This window comes from Mustela lutreola, chromosome 7 (genome assembly GCF_030435805.1).
Source record: "Mustela lutreola isolate mMusLut2 chromosome 7, mMusLut2.pri, whole genome shotgun sequence".
In the NCBI taxonomy this organism is placed as follows: domain Eukaryota; kingdom Metazoa; phylum Chordata; class Mammalia; order Carnivora; family Mustelidae; genus Mustela; species Mustela lutreola.
Window position 1 is genome coordinate 106,212,049 of NC_081296.1, and position 23,796 is coordinate 106,235,844.

General features: G+C 42.8%; 1 protein-coding gene across 5 annotated transcripts in view; it reads left to right on the top strand.

The window, feature by feature from the left end:
• Positions 1 to 15,745, top strand: part of FRMD6 (FERM domain containing 6) — a 73,994-nt gene extending 58,249 nt beyond the window's left edge. For all 5 annotated transcript variants that reach the window (XM_059182082.1, XM_059182081.1, XM_059182086.1 and 2 more), the window contains exons 10-14: positions 1,425 to 1,599; positions 5,680 to 6,015; positions 7,495 to 7,626; positions 11,479 to 11,570; positions 13,664 to 15,745. In XM_059182082.1, the coding sequence (XP_059038065.1) occupies positions 1,425 to 1,599; positions 5,680 to 6,015; positions 7,495 to 7,626; positions 11,479 to 11,570; positions 13,664 to 13,948 (1,020 nt within the window). In that variant the 3' untranslated portion in view covers positions 13,949 to 15,745. The remainder of the gene's footprint in view (positions 1 to 1,424; positions 1,600 to 5,679; positions 6,016 to 7,494; positions 7,627 to 11,478; positions 11,571 to 13,663) is intronic.
• Positions 15,746 to 23,796: the final 8,051 nt, after the last annotated feature.

A 23,796-nucleotide genomic window follows, 5' to 3' on the forward strand; every position in this document is an offset into this window, starting at 1 on the left:
AGGCATCTGTTCTGATGAATGTCGCAGTTGATTCTTCTCGTGGCCAGCCCATTCCTGCCCAAGTTGTAGGACCTTAAGTAAGTTACTTACCCTGTGTGCCTTGGTTTCTTTGTTCCCAATTGGGGATAATTTGTCTTCCCCCATAGGCTTATTGTGAGGATTAAATGAGTTAATACCTTCCTAGTGCTCATTAAGTGACAGTTATTACCATTCTAGCATTGGGATCCACCAGTGATTCCTTTAAAATGAAAAGTCGAGGGGTGAAAACTCCATCCCCATCTGAGAGACACAAAGCCATATTGTTTTGTATTAACTTGAAGTATATAATTGGAAGATGCCTCCCGCTTTGCTTTACTTTTCCCCTCTGGCTGAGAATTGTTTGGAATATTCCTTTGCAGGCCTGCTGCTGTATTCATTAATGGGAGAGGTGAAGGAATTTATAATATCCAATGACTATAAGAAACTTTGCCAAACTCTCCTTCTTAACTTAACGTTAATGAACTTTATGTTAATGATCCCAGGCTTAAAGAACAAGAGATTCCTTATATCTCTACTGATAGAGATACTTACACTACTTCTATCTCTTCTTTTCTTGTCCCTCTAGCTTCCAGCTCCCTCTTTTTTTCCTTTTTTTTTTTTTTTTTTTTTCCTTTTTTTTAAGACTCTATGCCCCGTGGGGCTTGGGGCTTGAACTCACAATCCTGAGATCAGGAGTTCCACGGTTTACTGACTGAGTCAGCCAGGTGCTCCCCACGTCCCCGCGCCCCCGCCCCAGCCTCCCTCTTTGATCCAGCTAAAGAAGTTTTTCCATTTTTTTTTTTCTTAACCCTAAATAGGAATTTGTGGTGTTTGCTCTCCTAACTTTTTATTTCCTCCCCAGAGTTTATGATAAACTATAGTTATTTTATGTGTTTATGTATGTCTCTCCCACCAGAACATATCTCTATGAAGGTAGGCACCTTTTCTGTCCTACCCACTGTCATTTTCTCAGTGACTAGCACAGTGTTTGGTACATAGTGTTTAACTAATATGTGACTGCATTATGCTTCTAGAATTTGTCAACTTGTTTGCTGAACTAGGGTGTTGGAATTGCATTAGAAGATGCTTCCATGATGGGCCCCTCTTTTCTCCATCATATAAACGGCCCCTTTAGCCAGAGAAACTAAAGATACTCCTTGACTATCATTCCCAGTCAGTGTTTACCAGAAGACCCTGGCTAGACACTTCCTGAATTTTTTTGGTAAATGTAGTCCTGTGGCATTTTTGAATAAAAAAATAATAATTTGTCTCTGAGTGAATTTTGGATGGAGCTTTCTACATCTATTTCTGAGTCTGGAGTCTTCCTTAGTAAGAAGACAATGAAGGGGACCTTGGCAAACAAGAGACCTCTCTTCCCAAATCCAATGTGTGCTTTCGCTCCACAGGGTAAGAAATTTGAGATCTTGCCAGATGGCCTCCCCTCAGCCAGGAAGCTCATCTACTACACGGGATGCCCCATGCGCTCCCGACACCTGCTACAGCTCCTGAGCAACAGCCACCGTCTCTACATGAATCTGCAGCCCGTGTTGCGCCACATCCGGAAGCTGGAGGAAAATGAAGGTATGGCGGCGTCTTGGGCAGGGCAGCCAGTGGTGCCTTTGCCACATGGGGCCCTTTACTATCTAGAGCTCTGAAGAATAGGATGCAAGGGTTGGGCCTCTCAGATTTAGAGCAACATTCCTGTTCGCCTCTCCTCACTGTCCTGGAAGACCAGGGGTAGCCTTGAGGCCCACCAGCTGCAGCACCTGTGTGGAAGACCTGAGGCTGTCCCTGTCATTCAGCTGTCCCTGGGTACTGGTCTCTCAAGTTTCCCCACACTTGCCTTGAAGATGGCTACAGAAAGCCATGTCTTGAAGGTGCAGGCCAAGGTTTATTGGCAGCTCGGAGCACCTTGGGATCTGGAATTTTTTCCAGTGCAATTATTCCTTAGATTAGAGTGACAATAAAGGTGGGTGACAGAATGTCTCCAGTCTCTCTCATAGACTGCCAGGAGGCTCCCAGTGTAAGTGAGCAGGAATGACAAAGGAGAAAGGATTTCTTACTCGAGGATTTTATCAGCCAGTCCCACAGGGGCTTTGCTGAGACGCAGAAGAGAGCAAATTATTTGGGGCCCCTTAAACAGGGGACCAGTCATGGTAAGGAAGAGCTCTATAATATTAACCGGATGGTTAACCCTTCATCTTGAGCTCTGGCACCCCAGGGAGTCTCCACTTAACACACTTCAGCTTCTAATCCCCCCAAATGTTAGTTTGCATATTTGCCTATTTTAATGTCTTCAATTTGTTTTGCAAATTCACATTGTGGTAATTCTTACAATTCAATTAGATTAGATCTAGGATATCTGCATGAACATTTGGATGCAGATTCATATTCAGGGTCATGTATGTGGAAATAAATTTTGACCTCTCAGACCCCACCTTTCCTACAGAAACCTGACAGATACCTGTCCTCTTAACAAAAAAACCTTATAGCGGTTTGCACATCTGAGCGATTTCTCCCCAAAGCTATCTCTAACTGAATGAGACACAGTTTGGAGATGTCATTGCTTTGTAAGCAGCCATTAGAACATGAATCATTCCCCACCGTCTGCCACCAAACTGCTTCTGTCTTTGGAGAGAACTGGCGTCACTGCCAGGTGTCCCGGCTTCCTCCGCGGCCACACAGCCAGTTCCTCCCCACCATGACTCATCGGTAGAGCAGATCACATCTCTCCAGTGCTGACATGAATCTCAGGAGGAAGGAAGATGGGACAGAAGCACCAAGGAAACTTGTAAGAGTAGGTGACCTCCATGTGGAGCCCATTATTTGTCAAGTTGGCCACATTCCTAAATGGCCAGCTTGTAGGGCATTGAGAGTTATTCCATGAGCTTTGCCATCAGCATTTTAGTACATTCTTGTTTAGATGACCTTAAGGAGAGCCCTTTAGAGCCTGAGAATTCGCGAACCTCCCTTATAGGTTCTAAGGTAAAATTACAAAGAATTTTCAGTTCTTAGAGGGCAGGGTTTCTCTCTTACCATATATAGTACCAAGTGCCTGTTTGGGGGCTTACATGAGGAGGGCAATGAAGAAATGATAAAGGTGTAAATTGGATTTTTTATTTGGATAAATGCAGAGAGATTTGGGGGGACATCTTTCTTTATTTTTCTAAACCAGATTTAGTTTCTTAGTTTCTTCTACTTAGAGATTCGTCTAGGTCTAAAGAAAGCCTGAACTAAGTTTCTCTGGGCCAGCCTTGACCTGACTCCATTTATCTCATTCATACTTAAGGGCTTCATCATTTTTACAAGAAAGCCCTTTTCCCAGTCTTAGTTTAGCAAAACAAACAAACAAAAAGCTCAGCACAAAAAGAGACTGTTTTTCTTTAGAGTCACCTTGTCTGAAACACTCTTTTAGCATTTTATAATAGGAAATGATCGCAAGAATTCTTCCATAGCATTAAAAGAGAAGTAAAAAAAAAAAAAAAAAAGAACTGCTTTGTCATGAAAAAGATTTTTTAACCCAACTTTATTCAGCAGTTAGAGCTTAGTTTTTAGGTCTTATGTCAAGATGTCACACTGACTGCAATCTGTTCGAAATCATGTATCAAAAGCTTTGTGGTCTCTGGGCTTTTACAACAAAGGGAATACAAAGAAGGCCAACACATCGATGATCTGTGCTGTTGACACCATTGATTACTAGGGAGGCGAGAGGTTGCATTTTTGCAATAAATAAATTTCAGAATTATGTAAACATATCCTTCAGTTAGTAACCGAGCGGTATGATACTTTTTAAATGTCTGCACTGGGTCTAAGTGCTTCAGCCCTAAGAAAGGAACACTGGCCAGCCACATAGAACACCGAGGCTGTTCCTATAAGTTGACAGGAAGTAGATTAACGCTAGGCTCCTATGAGGTAGAGGACAGGTTGACAAGAGCTTATCTTCTGCTATCCTAATGAATATAGAGTAACTGTGATTGACTCTGAACGTGCTGGGAAGTGTCGAGAGTAAAAGGGCTATTTGTAAAAAGGTAGAAAGCTTTTAAGTTATTAGAACCATAGTTCCCAATTGTCTTAGAACTCCAGCACCCTAAAGAAGTTTTTAGAAAGCTATTTTCTCTTTGCTTTCCACCTTCCCAGTGCCCCGTGGCTATGATTTTGAAACTACTGCGAACAGAAATTGTATGAGAATTTTGTATACCCCTTTAGCTCTCCATCTTCCTCTCAAACGCGGTTGCCTTCAGGAAATAGGAATCTTTGGAACCCGGTCTAGCTCTAGAAGATGGGTTGTAGATGATGCACGTGAGAATTGTCTCAGATGTATGGGTGTGTTGGGCTCTGGTCTCCAGTCCCGGTCTGCCTCCTGTATGGCTACACGTACTCACTGTTGTGGTGTAGCTGGACTCCTTAGAATTGATATGAATGGCCGGAGCGCAAAAATGTACACGTAACCTTCTGCAAGCATTTTTGCACTTTGCTTCCTGGAAAGAACATCTTCTCTTTCTGCTGATGCTCCTTCCTCTCTGGGGAGCCCATGGTGATTATACTTCATAGTTGAATTTAGACGTCAGGAGTACAAGTGTTTTCACTTACCAAGAAACAAGACAATTAAATCCATTAGTAGGTCCCCTGAGAACCCAGTTAGTCTACAAGTTACCAATTTCTGAAATAATACCAATTTAACCTTCCTCATGTGCATTTGCCATCTTTAACATTGTTCTAATGTGTTATTTCTCATCTGCATTAAGAAGACAAAGAATCTGATATACTTCCCTGTTTTAAAATTCTGACCTGTAACACAAGGGTATAAATGTATACCTGCAACTCAGTTGTGATTTGGTGCTTTAATGTAATGGTTAGTTAAGCATTTGACAAAAGGGACTTTCTAATACGTCTTTGTGTTAAAGAATGGCACTGACCTGTGAAAGAACAGTTTTATCAGTCAGAGGTCACCCCGGTATAAATCTCCAAACCAGTAGCGATTTCTGTATTTTCCAAATAGATAATAAAGTCTCACTAGTTCACCCAAAATAGAGAAAAGGAGTCTTCATTAATGAGAAACTAAATTTTAGAACTCTTTGGAAGAAATTTGCAGAAGAGTAGTTTTATTTTAAATTATATTCAGCAGTCAGAACTAAACTAATAATGGGCCAAACTGAATAAATAAAATCAATGGCAATTAGTATAATTATATTTCTTAAACAGTCTTCTATAGCAGTGCTTCTGAAATTATCTTAAAATGTCTAATCCGTTGAGGAACTGATACTTCTGCATAATACAAAATCACAATAGTGGCTGTCGTGGCGATGTCCCACGGCTCCAAACACTTCTGAGTATTTATCCGCACTTACTGAACCCATGTCACTGTGGACCCATAGTGGTTTGAGGAGCAGAGGTGGCCTGGCGACTCTCTTCGGAAGAGCACTTTTCCAGTTTTAAAGCCTTAAAACTCTTGGAGTGGTGTGAATACTACTTCAGGTCTATTGTCCTGGTTTCTGTTCATTTGCAGTCTTCTTAAGTTGTGCTCCTGTCACAAACCCCAGCAGCCTCCAACCCCTCCATTCTGGGTACGCAGGCACCCTGGTTCTTAGCCTCATGTAAGCCAGCCGGCCATTCCTTCTGTCTTGGTGCCTGTAATGACGCGCTGTGCTCCTCCCCCCACAGAGAAGAAGCAGTACCGGGAATCTTACATTAGCGACAGCCTGGACCTCGACGTGGACCAGCTGGAGAAGCGGTCCCGGGCCAGCGGGAGCAGCGCGGGCAGCGTCCGGCACAAACGCCTGTCCCGCCACTCCACCGCCAGCCACAGCAGTTCCCACACCTCGGGCATCGAGGCGGACACCAAGCCCCGAGACGCGGGGCCGGAGGACAGCTACTCCGGCAGCGCCATCCACCGCAAGCTGAAAACCTGCAGCTCCATGACCAGCCACGGCAGCTCGCACACCTCCGGAGTGGAGAGCAGCGGCAAGGACCGGCTGGAGGAGGACTCACAGGATGACGGTAAGGGCTCCCCGGGGCTCTCCCCACTTGCAGTGCTGCCCCGCCAGCACTGGCCCCCTCCTTCCTCCTGCCTAGTATTGTTTTCAACTACCAGTTCTGGAGACATGCTGTGTGAGTGCCACTTGGAAGTACTGGTAGAGAAGAGGGTTCTTAATGCCCCCTCCCTGCCCCGTGATTCGGTGGACTTGCTTGTGTGGTAAAGAAAGCATCCCTCTGGGGGTGATCCGTTGTGGCCACAGGCTGGGGTGCTAGTGGCTTCTGAGTCCTAGTGGTTTCTATGAAGTAGAGCAGAAGTCAGCCTGCAGTGCTCAGGTCTGCGTTTCTGATTCCCAGATTAAGTAGACATTGATTCCGACAGCAGAGTAGATGCAACAGTGGTGACAGAAATGTCTTCAACTTTTTGCAGAAAAAAAAGATTTGAGTCCAGGCCATTGGTTATTTAGTAAGTATTACTTAAATTCCTCCTATGCAACTGGAATTCTGGGACTATAATAGAAAGTTAGCGCCTGGCTGCTTAACTCTGTGTTAAGGAGAGAAAACCAGACCTCCAGCATGTATCAGACAAACGTAGCCTATGTGTGCATCTTTCTTTCTTTCTTTTGTTTTGTTTTGTTTTTAAGATTTTACTTATTCGTGAGAGACAGAGGGAGAAACAGGCTCCCCTCAGAGCAGGAAGCCTCATGTAGGGCTCGATCCCAGGACCTAGGATTATGACCTGAGTGAAAGGCAGATGCTTAACCAACTGAGCCACTCAGGCGCCCTTGTATGTTTCTCTTTTTTTATTTTTCTGCCTCAAGTGCTGTAACATTCACGTTTGGGAAAAAGATACTGACTTCATTAAGGAAAACTGCAGCACATTTGCTTGGTGTGGTTACTGTAGAATTCATGTGGATCTCAAATGAAGTCCCTTCAATGCCTTGCGAGTAGGCAGCTATGGGAAATGGCACCCCTCGTGAACAACTCTTTATGCTCTGGCCTCAGGCAAACAGCCTATCAGTCTTAGTTTTCCCTCTGTCATCTCAGCAAGGTGGTAGAGCTCTTTCCTTCTTTTTTTATTTTTAAGAGTTTATTTATGATTTATTTTAGAGTGTGCGGGCCTGAGCATGTATAAAGGGTGGGGCAGAGGGAGAGCAACAAGCAGACTCTGTGCTGAGTGAGGAGCTTGACCCAGGCTCGATCTCACAGCCCCGAGATCATGACCTGAGCAGAAATCAAGAGTCAGTTAACCTGCTTTCTTAAAGAGTAAAGAAAAATTGACAAATCGTGGCACGAGAAGACATGTCGATAACACACCAATCTTGTGAAAAAAGAGAATACATCTAGCTGAGAATTTCCCCTTGAATTTCCTAGTGTAGATTCTCATCAGCAAATCTATTTTAAAATACAGGGAATCACATAGCCTCCTTCACAGTATGGCTGTGCATTCTGGTGTCCATTTCTCTTCGTATCCCCAAATGCCTTTTCCTTCTTCTGTGTCAGAGATAGAGATGCTGGTCGACGACCCCCGGGACCTGGAGCGGATGAATGAAGAGTCCCTGGAAGTCAGCCCAGACATGTGCATCTATATCACCGAGGACATGCTCCTGTCGCGGAAGCTGAATGGACACTCTGGTGAGCTCTTACGGGAAGTTCTTCTTCAGGAGTGCACCGTCCCAGGCTGAGAAGCAGGGGTCTCAGAAAACAGGAGGTTTGGGGTGGGGCTCTAGGTCCGACTGGACTGGAATTAAGTTTCCAGATCAGCACCGCAGACTGCCGGCTTGAGGATCTTCCCAGGGAGTATGGGAAAGGAAGGGGAAGAAGCACCCTCCACCCCAAGCTCTGGGCGAAGTACAGTTTCCTCCTGTTGTTGATTTGTTTTGTTGTTTTAAATGATAATCAGAGGCTCCTGTAATACTTCTAGAAGGGGCCTCAGAAACCTTTCTACAGATGGGAAACCCTGTCCATGAGGGGGACAAATGCTTGCACCTAGAAACAGGTCTCTGGGTTTGTTTTGTTTTCCCCCACTCTAGATTATCCTGGCTGTAGGAGTCTGGAGGAAAAAGTGTCAAAAAAGGTAGACATAAAAAGACACTTACTAAATTCCGTATTCAATTAATTCTGTTAGAGAACACACATTCACTGGAACCCTAATCTAGGTTTATATAAAAACTATTTCTATGAAGTAAAAGATGTTACCCTAAAAAGACACCAGCACTGTGGGTTTTGTTTTTAAGCATCAGTCTACCCTAATGGCTCTTGTCACATTTCATGCCTTGGTTTCCGATCCATACAAAACCACGCGTTCGGAATCAGCAGTGGGGACACAGCGTGGGGGCTTATGGCTCAGCCGTGTCAAGCTTTGAGTGAGATACCCTGTTGACAACAGGGATGACCTGCGATTGCTCGGTCAAGACCCATGGTCCCCGATAGTGGGTCTCCCTGCTGCAACAGGTGCTGGGAATCAGAGATGAACAAGGCCAGCATGCAGGGCCCCCTCATCCTGGCATTTAATCAAAAGAGCATGAGGCTCCTTTATTGCAGAATTTTACCTGCTGACCTAGCAGAACCGTGGCCCCCTAATGTTCCGCCAGGATAAGGCCTGACAGCGGTTACAGAGAATCCCTCTGCCGAACCAACACAGAATCATCAGACTGCTTGCCCTAGTCCTGTAATTAGACTTCTTGTGCCACACTTGACCCTTTTTGGCTTTTTTGCCCATTTGCTTTATTACATAGACATTTTTCCTTATAAATACATTTTAATATACATTAAATATAAACTTAAAATTGTATGCATATTATAGGTGCATGCTCTCGGTTTGTGCATGTGTGTTTGTGTGGAAAGAAAACTCTAAACAATAGACACCAAAGTGTCGGTGGGAAGAGGCGGTGGGAGGGAAACAGTTTTTTGCTTTTTATTTATATATTCCTACGTTTAACTTTTATGATGTTTTGTAATTATTGTATTTTTTTCAAGATTTTATTTATTTATTCATGAGAGACACAGAGAGATCTAGAGGCAGAGGGAGAAGCAGGTTCCCCGTGGAGCAGGGAGCCTGATGTGGGACTCGATCCCAGGACTCTGGGTTCATGACCTGAGCCGAAGGCAGATGCTTAACTGACTAAGCCACCCAGGCACCCAGGTTTTGTAATTTTAAATAGAAATGAAGTATAGATTAGATAGTTGTTTAAAAAGGTTTATATATGAAAGCACTTCTCGAAATATTATTTATAATAGTAAAGAAAAGGAGAAAACCTCAACAGGTAACAGTGAAAAGTTTATTCTGTCCATATGGTGGAATATTGTACAACTATTAACTAATGAGATTTTCAAAGGATATTTAATCATATGAGAAAGGCAAGAAAAACAACACAAATTGTTTTAACAGTAAGATCTCAAATTATAAAAATGTGTGTATATATATGAAAAAATACATAAAAATAGCCTTTTCTCTGGATGATGGGGTTACAGAGGATCTTATTTTATTTCTTGGGTCATCCTACTTTTCCAAATTCTCTACAATTTGAGCATTTAAACGTTGTTTTTAAAATGTGGAGCTCACATTGAGTAGTGGTGGAAGTCTGGGCAATGTCAGTTTAGTGTTCTGAGCCCCAGACTTGATGCTGATTTATCTAACGCAGAGTCTGGGTTTAGAAGCAGATTATTTACAGGCATAAGGGCCAAGAGCACATTTACCAGGAAATCCAGAAGGATCCATTCCAGGTCCTAGTGCACCAGTCTACATCTTTCTGTGAGGATTTATTAAAAGTTTAAAGCTTTGGGGTGCCTGGGTGGCTCAGATGGTCTGCCTTTGGCTCAGGTCATGATCCTCAGGTCCTGGGACCAAGCCCAACTTCGGGTGCCCGGCTTATCAAGGAGTGTGCTTCTGCCTCTGTCTCCGCTTATGCTCTCTCTGGCTGTCTCTCAAATGAATAAGTAAAATTTTTTTTTAAAAGTTGAAGCTTTTTAAAATATAAGGATATTCTAGAGAAAGACCCCCTACAAAGCAGTCTGTATCACCCTCAAGATGTAAGTATCCACCTGAGAGTTTCTGTCTACATGTAAACCAAGAATGTCTTCCTTTCGTGTTTCAGTTGAACTAATTATCAAACACTTAATATATGCAAGGCCTATACTAGTCACTTATGAGTCATTTCTAAAGAATTAAGAGATAGAACACAAAAGGCCATTTCTGAGGTAATTAACAGTAGCTAAATAAAAATCACATTACTCAAGGTTCTTTTTTTATAAGGTGGAAACGTACTTTACCTAAGAAATCATTCACCTTTGAGGACCTGGGGTTTGACTGACTTGCTTCATTGATCTGCAAGAAAAATGTCAGTGATCATCTTCACTCCCATCTCCAGTTCTTGTTAGCAGCTTTATCTTCTGAAACATTAATTTCTGACGTTTCACTCACATACCACAGCCACAGAGGGAAGTTTCAGCTTTGAATTTCTGCTTCCAAATATTAGAAGATTAGGAGCCCTATTGCTCTCAGAGATCCAGAACCAAGTGTTCAGGACGACCTCCCATTTGTGGCCCCTGCCAGCTGGATTTGCTGCAGGAAGCAAGTGCCACAGGGCCCCTATCAGCCCAAGAAGGTCCTGTGAGTTGAGTGTGTCCCGCAGGCAGGTCCAACCCTTTGCCCTTTCTATGCATTTGCTCTTCAGTCATTGTTAAACTCTGTGGGTTAAATGCTGCTTTCAGCCCTTTATAGGAGGAGACTACGACACAGGGAGGCCATGTCACTGGCCAGCAGACACAGTAATCACAGTAATGACTCATCTGGCCCGAGTTCCATCCCAGATCCATGTGGTCAGAGCCCCTACAAAACTGTCTCACATCTAAGGGGAAGCAAACATAGAAGGCCATGTCGTGGTTCAGCTGGGGTTAAGTTCAGACTTCGTGCTCTATGGAACATGAGGGAACTTTAGGCAATAAACTGCTTTTTCACCTACGGTCTTTCTTTTTGCCACTGACTTCATAAATACCTTAATTAGAAGTTGTTGTTTAGAAAATTCAGGCTCTAGTGGTGCCTGGGTGGCTTAGTTGTTAAGCCTCTGCCTTCAGCTCAGGTCATGATCTCAGGGTCCTGACATCGAGCCCCACATCAGGCTCCCTGCTTGCTTCTCCCTTTCGCACTCCCTCTGCTTGTGTTCCCTCACTCCCTGTGTCTCTCTCTGTCAAATAAATAAATAAAATACTTAAAAAAAAAAAAGAAGAAGAAAGAAAGAAAGAAAAATTCAGGCTCTAAACTCCTCCCTGTCCTCTAACCCTTCTCCTCCCTGTTTGCTGTAAGACAAGAGACAGAATGTGTTCCATCCTGGTCGCACACCACGGAAGAGTAACAGATTATTCAGTCACAGCCAATATTTGACCTTTTGATCTTGATGGTCGTATATGTCAGATATGTGGCAAGAGGTATGACTAATAAGAAGTCTTCATTGGTTTTACTATTTTTTTCCCTGTGTTTTACTTTAGGGTTGATTGTGAAAGAAATCGGTTCTTCCACCTCCAGCTCCTCAGAAACCGTCGTCAAGCTTCGCGGCCAGAGCACTGATTCTCTTCCGCAGGTACAGAAGGAATTGGAAGTTATAGAAAACTTGAAATAGAACTCACTGTTCTATTAATATAAATGAGCAAAAATTAAAAACTTTCAGGAAATGATATTCCAGTTTTGTTGAAAGCTATGTCCATTTTATTTGCTTGTTCCATTCATCTTTGAGTTGATTTTCATTCAGATAAATTAGGTACTTTGTTTCACACTTCTTATAGCTGGGAAGCCTCTATAGACTTCTGGTTAACTGTGTGTATGTGTGTGTGTGTGTGTGTATTTATTGACCTCAACAACTGGGAGAAGGATTTTCTCGTGAGGAGTGTTTGGCAGAAGTGTTTCCACACCCTGATTTTTCCATCCAGATTGGATTTTCAAAGTATGCTGAGTGAGGCTGTTTGATACCCTGTGGTCACTGGCTACACTGTTAACATATCAGAAGATAAAGCACTCTGAAACTCGTGGTTGCAGTATCCGGGTTTATTCTATAACTGATTCTCACATCTTCTTCCTGAGCATTCTCTTGCTCTCCTCTTTATGCCTCTCTCTCTCGAACTGTCTCCGTCTTTTTTTAAATTCTTTTTTTTTTTTTTTTTTTTTTTGTCTTCTGTGTATGGTTCTCTCTTCCCTTTTCTCCATCTGTCTCATTTAAGTAGCCTTAATGCGCACCTGCTGTTTTATTAAATGCTTTTGAGTCATTTCTAAAGCAGTATGTGTAGCATGATGATTATGAGCTCCAGGGTCACGCCGCCTGGGTTCGTCCCCCAGTTCTGCCCCCGGTGTTAGGTCTGACGGTACAGAAATGTCCGTGGGGCCCAGCTCGGGCTTCACAGCTACAAGGCAGGAGCACCCCTGTGTGCCTGCCGAGAGGACCTAACACATTCTGTGTGGGAGACCCTGGCGGTCCCCAGGAGGCCTGCCTGAGTACAGCCGATTGGTATCTTCAGAGGGTGCCCGGAGGTGGTAGTTCCTAATAAAATGTTTTTGGGTTCATATCCTGTTCTTTTTCCCAGCACTTTAGCCTTTAGTAAAACGTGAGCACTTATTCTGACAAGGTTGGCTTGTGCATTTTCAAGCAGCTCTTGAGTTGAGAGGAATGATGCCTTGTTTCCTTCCATCACCCATTAAGCATCTTCCATTCATGTAATTATCTGAACCACTTTTTAACCTATTTATATTTTCAGCCAGTAGCACTTGTTAGGATAATGAGTTCTAGAAGTCTGCTGCCTGCTGTATGAAGTATTTGGCAGAACACCGTTGACAGTGTTCGGGACCCGACTCCTGCCTCCCAGCCTTCTCCGTACTTTGTATTATTTTTCTATCCAAGAATTCTAGTTTTTAAAAAAAACAAAAAAACACTTCTTTAAGTTGTGTTTCTTGAATAATAATGGGTTCATTTCCCCACTTCTTTTTTTTTTTTTTTTTTTTAAGATTTTTTCTTTATTTATCTGACAGAGATCATAATTAGGCAGAGAGGCAGGCAGAGAGAGAGGAGGAAGCAGGCTCCCTGGAGAGCAGAGAGCCCGATGTGGGGCTCGATCCCAGGACCCTGGGATCATGACCTGAGCCGAAGGCAGGGGCTTAACCCACTGAGCCACCCAGGTGCCCCATCATTTCCCCACTTCTTATTAAAATAATAACAGGCCTCAGCATGAAAATGTTACCATGCTGAATTGTCATATTCTAGTGGGAAAAAACAATTGGGCCCTATCTTTACCTATCCAGTCCCATTTCAAGACCATTGCTTGACTTCTGAGATGTAGAGACAGTTGGTTCCTGTTGGATTTACTTCCTTTGCCTTAGATTATTCATCTGTAAAACAGGGAGAATAATGGCACTGACCTCAGGCCATTGGCTGATGGGAAGACTGAACAGTCAGGGCCTTGTACCTAAGGGCTTGGTGAATGTTTGTTGCTGTTACTAGTGGCTGTGACATTTTCCCCACAGGGCCTCAGCGGCCCTGAAACCTCAGACTGGAAATCACTTTCCAACATACAAAGATTCCATAACCTTCTAAGACTTTGCAGCTCTCTCTTTACAAGGGAAAATATTGCTAACCTTTCACTTTGGTCTTTACTCTTAAAGTTGTTCTCACCTTTCCTTATTCTGCAGACTATATGTCGGAAACCAAAGACCTCCACTGATCGACATAGCTTGAGCCTGGATGACATCCGACTTTATCAGAAAGACTTCCTGCGCATCGCAGGTCTGTGTCAAGACACTGCTCAGAGCTACACTTTTGGGTGCGGCCATGAACTGGATGAGGAAGGCCTGTACTGCAATAGCTGCTTGGCTCAGCAGTGTGTCAACATCCAAGATGCTTTTCCAGTCAAAAGAACCAGCAAGTACTTTTCTCTGGATCTCACTCATGATGAAGTTCCAGAGTTCGTTGTATAGAGTACGTTGGCACACAGCTGGCTCCACGGGCAGCCTGCTGTTTGCTGGAGGCTGGAAAGCCATGGAATTGTGCCAGATTTTCTTCATCCCAGAACATATAGCTCTTTCTTGATGATACTTGCGATGGAAATAAAAGCCTTGGGACAACTGCACTTTAAGTATCACACAGAGATAAAAGAACTACAGAGAATGTACACCAAGACCAGTGCCCAGAAGTTCATGATCCTTTGGAAGGAAATGTGCTTTACTGGTTACCAGGCCTTCAGAACATTGAGTCGTGGTGTTTGTTCCTCGTTTTTGTTTCTTCGTTTGATTACACGACATCACATTTTTTTAAATCATGTGGAAGATGTTGTTAGATTTATTTGTTTGCTTGTAATTTTTATTTTTTTTTGGTCAGTCCCTCACACACGTGGTTTGAGGGAGGAGAGAAGAGTCTCTCCTTTTAACGGAGAGACCGATGTCTAGTGTCTAGTACGTAGCCATTGCCGCCTCTCCGGGGCTGTCCCAAAGTGAACACTAACAAAGTGGTCAAAATCCTGTAGTTCTAGCAAGCCAAAGACATGGATGTAACAGAAGCACAGCCTAGGTCCAGAAGACGGGAATGAAGCAATAACCAGAAGGCTCTGTGTGCTTTGATGCCTTGTGACCCCTTCACGCCTGCTCGGTGCCATTGTCCTCTTCCTGCTCTCCCAGAAAGCTCTAGGACCCAGCAGAGTTTCTCCTCAGAAAAACTGATCAGTGGTGTTCATGTCTGTGTGCATTTTGTGGCGTTTACAAAACGAGTTTCTGTTAAAACTATGGAAATGTCTTAGAAAATGTTTGTGCTTGGTGTTTTGTTTGTTTTGTTTTAATCAAGAACCAATTATGGTAATGCTAGTTTCTGCTTAACCAAAATACCATAACTGTACGTATATGTTATACATATATAAATACCGGAGATTGCGTGTGTTTATATGTGTTTAAAGCTTACTAACTCTTCTTGGCTTCCAGGACTGTTTTAGTGTACATGGTCTTTCTTGTTGACCATGGAGAATGTGTTGCTGAATGAATGATACCTACAGACAATCAGTTAATATATGTCAAGTTAAGAATGACTGTTTTCTCACGGGTCTTTTGCTGTGATTCTCAGCCCTGGTTGCACAATAGAATTATTTGGGGAGCTTTAAGAAAAAGTGACAATGTCTGGGTCCCACTTCAGGCCAATAAACTCAGTCTGTTGCGGCAAGTTCCAGGCGCCCTTGCCTTTTCCTTTTAAGCTCTCCAAATGGAGCTAATACACATTGGGGTTTAAAACCACAGCTGCAGAGGGTGTCTGTTAATTTCGAAGTTTAAGTGTACAGAAAATGTTAGTGTTTGAGAGAGGGCCATTTCTAAGACAGTTACTGCCACTGCTGTTAAGATAGAGAATGAAACCAGGTCCAGGAGAGTGAATCTGTTAATAACCTTTAGATGTATAGTAACAATGTTGTTCGCACTTCCGGAGAGAACTTTAGCACAACGTGTCTTTCTATGAGATGTTTGTAATGATTTCGTATTTTACAACATTTGTTTACCATATTTTGATATACCATTTTTTCTATCTGCCAGGTTTTCTTAAAAAAAAAAACATATTATTTTCTAAAGAAACAGTCATATTTTTATACAAGATTAAGTTTTCAGGTAACAAAGAAATAGATTTTGGGTACAGCAGAAAATGCAGTGTTCCGCATAGGTGGGAGTTGGTATGATGAACGTGTGGAGAACACGGCCAGCCCCGCCTTTGTGCCGCCCCTTGCACACCCCCACGTGCGTGTACACCCACTGGGCAGTGTGTGCCCTCCAAGCCCAGGCAGATCAGTTTTACCCAACACTGAGAAAGGAACACAAGTTCTGTAGAGTTCTATAGTCATGAAATTATTTTGTGTTTATCAAAAGTTCTAAAAGAACCAAAGTTTCAGATATCTGAATGTACAAAAGGGTCTCAGTCTTCTGTACGAAAGGGTAGAAGGATCAGCTACTGACTGCTTCACTCACAAGTAAGTCATTGAATTATCCACCATTTCGTATAGATGCCTCAGAGACACATCCTGGGAGGTTTAACTGAAAAGAACCCAGATCATAATGTGGTGCATTTCCTTAGCTCATAGCATTTCTTGCAAACATCAAGACAAAAGCATCTTCAATTAAGTATGTAGTGCTTTCTTTTTTCTCTGTACTTCAACCAGAATCAGGTCTTCAGGGTTTTGCCAGCATCGTTGGTGGTTTTGCACACCCTCTTTCTAATTGGGTTTATGAATAGTCTTGTGGGTTTTCAAAAATGAAACATGCTAAGGAACTTTTTTGCTTTTTGATCCACTGTTTGCAGCAGAATTATATATATGTATATGAAAATCCATTTTGGTTACTGACATTTTGTATTTGGAAATTGTTTTAAACAATAAAAAAAAAAAAAAAGGAAAAGAAACATATGAAGCTGTAATTTATTCTGCATTTGTTAATAGTATTGCTGGTTGGTATACCTGTTTGGTACATATGGCCTCTCTACGTCTACATTTGTATTTGCAACAATGAGCTTTATATCTACATAAACTGTAAATAATCCTTTCTGTGAAAGGATCATCATATCAGGATGATACCAAAAGTGTGTAAAAGAAAACTGCAGTATTTTGTAATGATTTCTTATAGGCATTTCATGGTAAGATTAGCAGTCAATAAAGTTACTTTTTATTTGTCTTTAAAGTGCCTTTTTTTTTTTTTTTTTTAAATTAGAGTTCTCAAGTTAGCCAAGAGGCATTAAGAAGTGAATGTTTTGTGTTCTTCTTTCCTGTAACAGAGCACCTGGAGGGACTTCCTAAAGGCCCGGTGTGGTAGGTAGGGCTCCGAGCCTGATGGCCCGCATGGCGGAGATGCTCGTGAGGACAGAGGCTGAGCCCCGCCACACGCTGTGCCCGTCCCACGAATGCTAGGAGCTCACAGATCAACTCCTTTAATCCTCATACGCATATAAGGCAGGTGCCAGTCTTATTCCCGAGTTAGAAAGGAAGGAACCAAGGCTCCAAGAGGCCGTGGCAGCCAGCTGCTGGGCACGCCCATGCTGAGAGGCTGAAAGCACTCAGTAAAGAATGGTTTTCATTTTTTAAATGAAAATAATACCTTAGTTTTGCCCACAAAATAATCATCTTTGGAGTGTTGAATTTCCAGTTGTAAAAAGTAAGGGGTTAAATTTCAAAGCAGGCAGTCCCCAGGCTAAAGGTGAGTGCCATGTGGAATCAAGGTTCAAGCCTGGACCTCCACTTAAGGTCAGTAGACAGGGGTCTGAAGAGCCCCGGCAGCCTTGTGAAAGGATGGCCGTGAACTTCCCATTACTCCAGTTTTCTTGCCTTCAGTGGGAGTAATAATTCTGAGGGCCATTTTGCGGGGATTCAATAAGGTCATGGTTACAATATGCCCGAGAACGAAGGTGGGAGAGAGGAGTGTTTTCAGATCTTCTAACCAACATGTAACTTGCATAGAATCGTGACCATTTGGAAGTATATAATCCAAAAGACAAGCTTTGTGGATTTTGCAGTGCACCTGGTAAATTGTGAGTTAAGTTTCTGGTCAGCTGCTGTGTAGCTGACACGACACACGCCATGTCTAATCATCACAACCTTCAGGGAATCAACTCATTTTATAGCCAAGGAAACAGACTTCCCCAACACCCTACAGCTCTTAAATCTCGGGCAGCATTTGCAACCCAAATCCACCTCCAAAAGCTTTGCTGTCTCTACTACATATACTGTGTTACCCACTGCACTTAGAGAGAGCTCGCAATCTAATACAGAAGACAGACTTACAATTTTGCTACTGCAAGAAATGAAATTTATTCACTTGAACATTGTTTTTTTTTTTTTGAGCTCCCCTCTACCAGACCTGTGGTAGGATTATTTGGGTTTTGCTCTGGTGCAAAAACAGTGAAGAGCAGGGGGTGGGTAGGAAGTGGAAGGTGGAAAGAACAAAGGTTTTACTCCGAGGAAGAGCCTTGAGAGGGAACTTCCGGCCGGTTGGGGTGAGGTGCAAACCGACCGCTCAAAGATAAGAAGCCAGAGACAACAGTGCTCACTCAGGGCCATTTGGTTGAGGAACGACTCTCTCCAGACTAGTCATGAAAGGCCCTTGGTGCCCAGAGGAGGATGCTGAGTTTTCCTCTGGACAGGGTGCCACTAAAGGGGATGATGAAAGGAGGGACACGTTCGAGAGGAAGACTGGGATCAGAGCTGCTAGAAGGTAGGGAGAGGGGAGCAGGACTGGAGAGATGATGACCTGAGAAAGGATGTGGCCACAGGGAGAAGACAAATTCAGACATTACGGAGCTATGCTGCTCTCCCCGTCTCTCTCATTCTCTCTCCCCTCTCCTCCCTCTCTCTCCTTTCTGTCTCACAGACACATCACCTTATAAGCTAAATAAGAGAGAAAGAGGCAAGTTTTCCATACTTAGCAACCTCCTTGGGAAGACCAAAAAGTTCACTACCGCTTTATATAATGAATTAAAATCTACTCTGCATGAATGCTTCGAGTGTTAACTATTGGCTCCATGGCCACCACCATTCTCATGTGGAGGCAGCGGCTCTCAAGCTGGGCATCACATAAGGGTGACCAGCAGAACTTAAAACAGCAGTGTCCGGGGCCCAGACCACAGCTCCTGATTTACTCCGTCCGAGTGGGGATGGTTCTACCAAGAAGCTCGGCCAGTGATGCCAGTGTGCATCAGGGTGCCGACCCGTCGTTCTGCAGGTGAGCCCGAGCAGCTGAGCCGGCATCCACACTTGGGCTGAGTTGCCTTGCCAGAGTGTCTTGGTTTATTGCGTTTTATGAGAGTGACATTGTTTTTACCAATGCAGAGAGAGGTCAGAGCGTGGACCAGTGTTCAAGTCCATGGAACTCACCGCTTCGGGAAGTCTGAATACACCCACATTCTAGAAAGCTGGGTGGTACATACGTATGTATAATTGTTTTGCCAAGTATAGAGTGGAAGTGATGTGAGTTCTGTGAAATACTCGAAGATCTCCTCCCTGTCACTTTTATTTGCTTCATTTCTCTGACGCTTTATATAAGGTGATCGCTACCTTATATAAAGGTCATGATTGCTACCTTATATAAAGAGGAGGGTGAATAAAAGTAAGCTAACTTCCACCTAGCGCTTTGATTTTTAGACATTAGTTTGAGTTAATGGAGGAGTCTGGCCTCTGAAAAGTCCTGCTCAGATGCCATGAGACATTGTGGGTGATGGAGTTATATACTCTGAAGAGATTAATCGAAGATCTATAAACAGGGCACAGCTATAATTAACCAGCTCATTACATAGGATGGGTGTTTACCCATCTAGTGTCAACTGTAGTCAGTTAAGGTCTCCTCATTTTATTACTGTCATTATGACAAGATATGGATTTCATAAAAACAGGTAGTTCTCAACTTAGAAAGGAATTGTGTTCCAAGTTTGCTTCTAAATTCCTTGCTTGGTGTTTACAACACAACATCCCCAACTTCCCTAACTAGCCCACAAATGCATGTTTATCCCAGAGATATTACTGGAGGTTATTTTTTCTGCATATTAGTAACCATCAACAAAGAGGCCCAGAGTACAAAGAAGGTAGAGTGACCCCACAACCAGATACAGAAAGACGTATAATTCAATCTTTAGGCTTTACTTCTCAGAGCACATCCATGCCCAAGGGTAGATAAAAGTAGAAAAAAGCACGTAGTCCAGGTGGCTCAGTCAGTTAAGTGTCTGATGATCGTTTTCAGCTCAAGTCTTGATCTCAGGGTCATAAGGGCAAGCCGCACAATGGGCTCTGCACTGGGTGTGGAGCCTACTTTAAAAAAAAAAAAAAAAAAAAAGTAGAAAAAAGCTTCAGCCAAGCCATGCCAAAATGAACCCACTCTAAGTCAGTTTCTTTTTTTAAAGATTTTTAAAATTTATTTAATTAATTATTTACTTATGTGTTGACAGAGACAGCGAGAGAAGGAACACAAGCAGGGGGCGTAGGAAAGGGAGAAGCAGGCTCCCCAGAGAGCAGGGACCCCAACGTGGGGCTCAATCCCAGGACCCTGGCATCACGACCTGAGCCAAAGGCAGACACTTAACAACTGAGCTACCCGGGTACACTTCTAACTCAGTTTCTACCTTGGGGTCCCATGAGGAGTGCTTCTAGGGTTTTCCCAAGCACCAGCCCAGGCCCCAGTCCAGAGCCGCCCACCCCGCTCTACCGTCATGAAAGAGTCAGCTGGAATGAAGCGAACCCCAAAGGTCAAGTCACAGGCCCTCTACTGATCTGCACGTAGGGGGAAGAGGATGGGTCTAGGAGATACTTGTAGAAGCAGAAACCCCAGGGTCTTATTTAGATTCTATCTCTATATTGCTACAGGGTCTAAATAAGATGCTAAGGAAAAAAAATGAAGGAGCCTCGATAAGGGCCTTTATATGCGACAGCTAAGTGAATGTGGAAGACCCCAAAGCCACTGGAGAAATTAAAAGAAGGTCTGAATTAATACCCCATGTTCTTAAGAGGAAAGACTCAATAATAGGAGATCAATTTTAAATCCCAACAATGAAACATCTTAACCAGGATGGAGTAATAGGACCAATTTTACCCTCTCACCTTAAACAAATCTACAAAAGGAAAACATATCTAAGAAATTTTTAGAACTTCAACAGTAGACAGTGTAGTAGAGTCAGCCCTGAGAGGAGAAAAACAAGGCGAGCCTAGTCATTGTCCCAGTTTACTGCCTGGAGAGAGTTTCCAGGCCACCAAGGGAGGAGGGACCCAAGCAGATCCCAGGGGTCTCCCAGAGTTGAGAAAGCAGAGTGGGGAACTGGGGAAGCCAACAGCCCCAAGGGCTGAGTACCAGAGTTCATAGGGCTGAGTTCATAGGGCTGAGTACCAGAAAAGAGCGCTGCACAGAGCGGAAAGACTCGGGAGAGGGCCAGCAATGGAGAGCACGCATGCCTCCTGGAGGTCTGCTTGAGCTTCTCCCCACTCTTGGACTGAATGTTCAGTACACTGCTCAATCTTTTACCTATCATCTGGGCTGCTTTCCAGCTGTGAGGGTGGAGTGAAGTAGCTACAACAAAACCATAGGGCCTGCAAAGCCCAACATACTTACTCTTTGGCCCTTTATAGAAAAAAATCACCAATTCTTCACTGCTATCTCCCCGCCCCCCCCCACCCATTTTTTAAATTAACATATAATGTATTTGTTTCAGGTCTGTGATTCATCAGTCTTACACAATTCACAGCACTCACCACAACACATTCCTTCCCCAATGGCTATCACCCAACCCCTACCCTTCCCCCCACCCCTTAACTCTAGCAACCCTCAGTTTGTTTCCTTAGATTAAGACTCTTATCTTTTGTCTCCCTCTCCGGTTTCATCTTATTTCATCTTTTCCTCTCTTCCCTTAAATCCTCTGCCTTGTTTCTCAAATTCCACAAATCAGTGAGATCGTATGCCAATTGTCTTTCTTTGATTATCTTATTTTGCTTAACATAATATCCTCTAGTTCCAGCTACACCTTTGCAAATGGCAAGACTTCAGGGTTTTTTGATGGCTGCATAGTATCCCATTGTGTCTATATACCACATCTTCTTTACCAATTCATCTGTAGATGGACATCTGGGCTCTTTCCATAGTTTGGCTATTATGGACACTGCTGCTATAAACATTCAGGTATACATGCCCCTTTGGATCATTACATTTGTATCTCTGGGGCAGATACCCAGTAGTGCAATTCCTGGATTGTAGGGTATCTCTATTCCCAACTTTTTGAGGAACCTCCACACTGTTTTCCAGAGTGGCTGCACCAGCTTGCATTCCCACCAATAGTGTAGGAGGGTTCCCCTTTCCCTGCATGCTCACCATCTGTCTTTTCTTGACCTGTTAATTTTACCCATTCTGACTGGTGTGAGGTGGTATCTCATTGTAGTTTTGATTTGTACTTCCCTCATGTGGAGGAATGTTGAGCATTTTTTCATGTGTCTGTTGGCTATTTGAAGAAATGTCTGTTCATGTCTTCTGTGCATTTCTTGATTGGATTATTCTTTGGGTGTTGAATTTGATACATTCTTTATAGAGTTTGGATACTAGCCCTTTATCTGATATGTCATTTACAAATATCTTTTCTCAATCTATCTTTTGGTTTTGTTGACTGTTTCCTCTGCTGTGCAAAAGCTTTTGATCTTGATGAAGTCCCAATAGTTCATTTTTGCCCTTGCTTCCCTTGCCTTTGGCGATGTTTCTAGGAAGAAATTGCTGTGGCTTCAGTTGAAGAGGTTGCTGCCTGTGTTCTCCTCAAGGGTTTTGATGGATTCTTGTCTCACATTGAGGTTGCTCATCTATTTTGACTCTATTTTTGTGTATGATGTAAGGGAATGGTCCAGTTTCATTCTTCTGCATGTGGTTGTCCAATTTTTCCAACATCGTTTCTTGAAGAGACTATCTTTTTTCCATTGGACATTCTTTCCTGCTTTGTTGAAGATTAGTTGACCGTAGAGTTAAGGGTTCATTTCTGGGCTCTCTATTTTGTTCCATTGATCTACGTGTCTGTTTTTGTGCCAGCACCATTCTGTCTTCATGATTACAGCTTTGTAATAGATCTTGAAGTCTGGAATTGGGATATCACCAGCTTTGCTTTTCTTTTTCAACATTCCTCTGGCTATTCAGGGTCTTTTCTGGTTCTACATGCATTTGGGGATTATTAATTCCATTTCTTTGAAAAAACTTGATGGTATTTTGATAGGGATTGCATTAAATATGTAGATTGCTCTAGGTAGAAGAGACATTTTCACAATATTTGCTCTTCTAATCCATGAGCATAGAATGTTTTTCCATTTGTTTGTGTCTTCCTCAGTTTCTTTCATGAATATTCTATAGTTTTCTGAGTACAGATTCTTTGCCTCTTTGGTTAGATTTATTCCTAGGTATCTTATGGTTTTGTATGCAATGTTAAAGGGGATTGATTCCTTAATTTCATTTTTTTCTGTCTTATTGTTGGTGTATAGAAATGCAACTGATTTCCATGCATTGATTTTACATCCAGATACTTTACTGAATTTTTGTATGAGTTCTAGCAATTTTGGAGTGGAGTCTTTTACGTTTTCCACATAAAGTATCATATCATCAGCAAAGAGTGATAGCATGACTTCTTTGCTAAATTGATTCAGATGCCTTTGATTTCATTTTGTTGTCTGATTGCTGAGGCTAGGACTTCTAATACTATGTTGAATAGCAATGGTGATAGTGGATAGTCCTGCCATGTTCCTGACTTAGGGAATAAGTTCTCAGTTTTTCCCCACGGAGAATGATATTCACTCTGGGTTTTTCATCAGTGGCTTTTATGATATTGTGGTATGTACCCTCTATCCCTACACTGTGAAGAATTTTAATCAAGAAAGGATGCTGTATTCTGTCAAATGCTTTTTCTGCATCTATTAAGACTATCAAGTGGTTCTTGTTCTTTCTTTTATTAATGTAGTGTATCGCATTGATTGATTTGTGCATGTCGAACCTACCCTGCAGCCCAGGAATAAATCCAACTTGGTCATGGTGAATAATCCTTTTAATGTACCATTGGGTCCTGTTGGCTAGTATTTTGGTGAGAATTTCTGCATCTGCATTCACCAAAGATATTGGTCCATAATTCTCCTTTTTGATGGGGTCTTTGTCCGGTTTGGGGATCAAGGTAATGGTGGACTCATAAAATGAATTTGGAAGTTTTCCTTTCATTTCTATTTTTTGGAACAGTTTCAGGAGAATAAGTATTAATTCTTCTTTAAATGTTTGGTAGAATTCCCCTGGGAAGCCGTCTTGTCCAGGAATCTTGTTTGTTG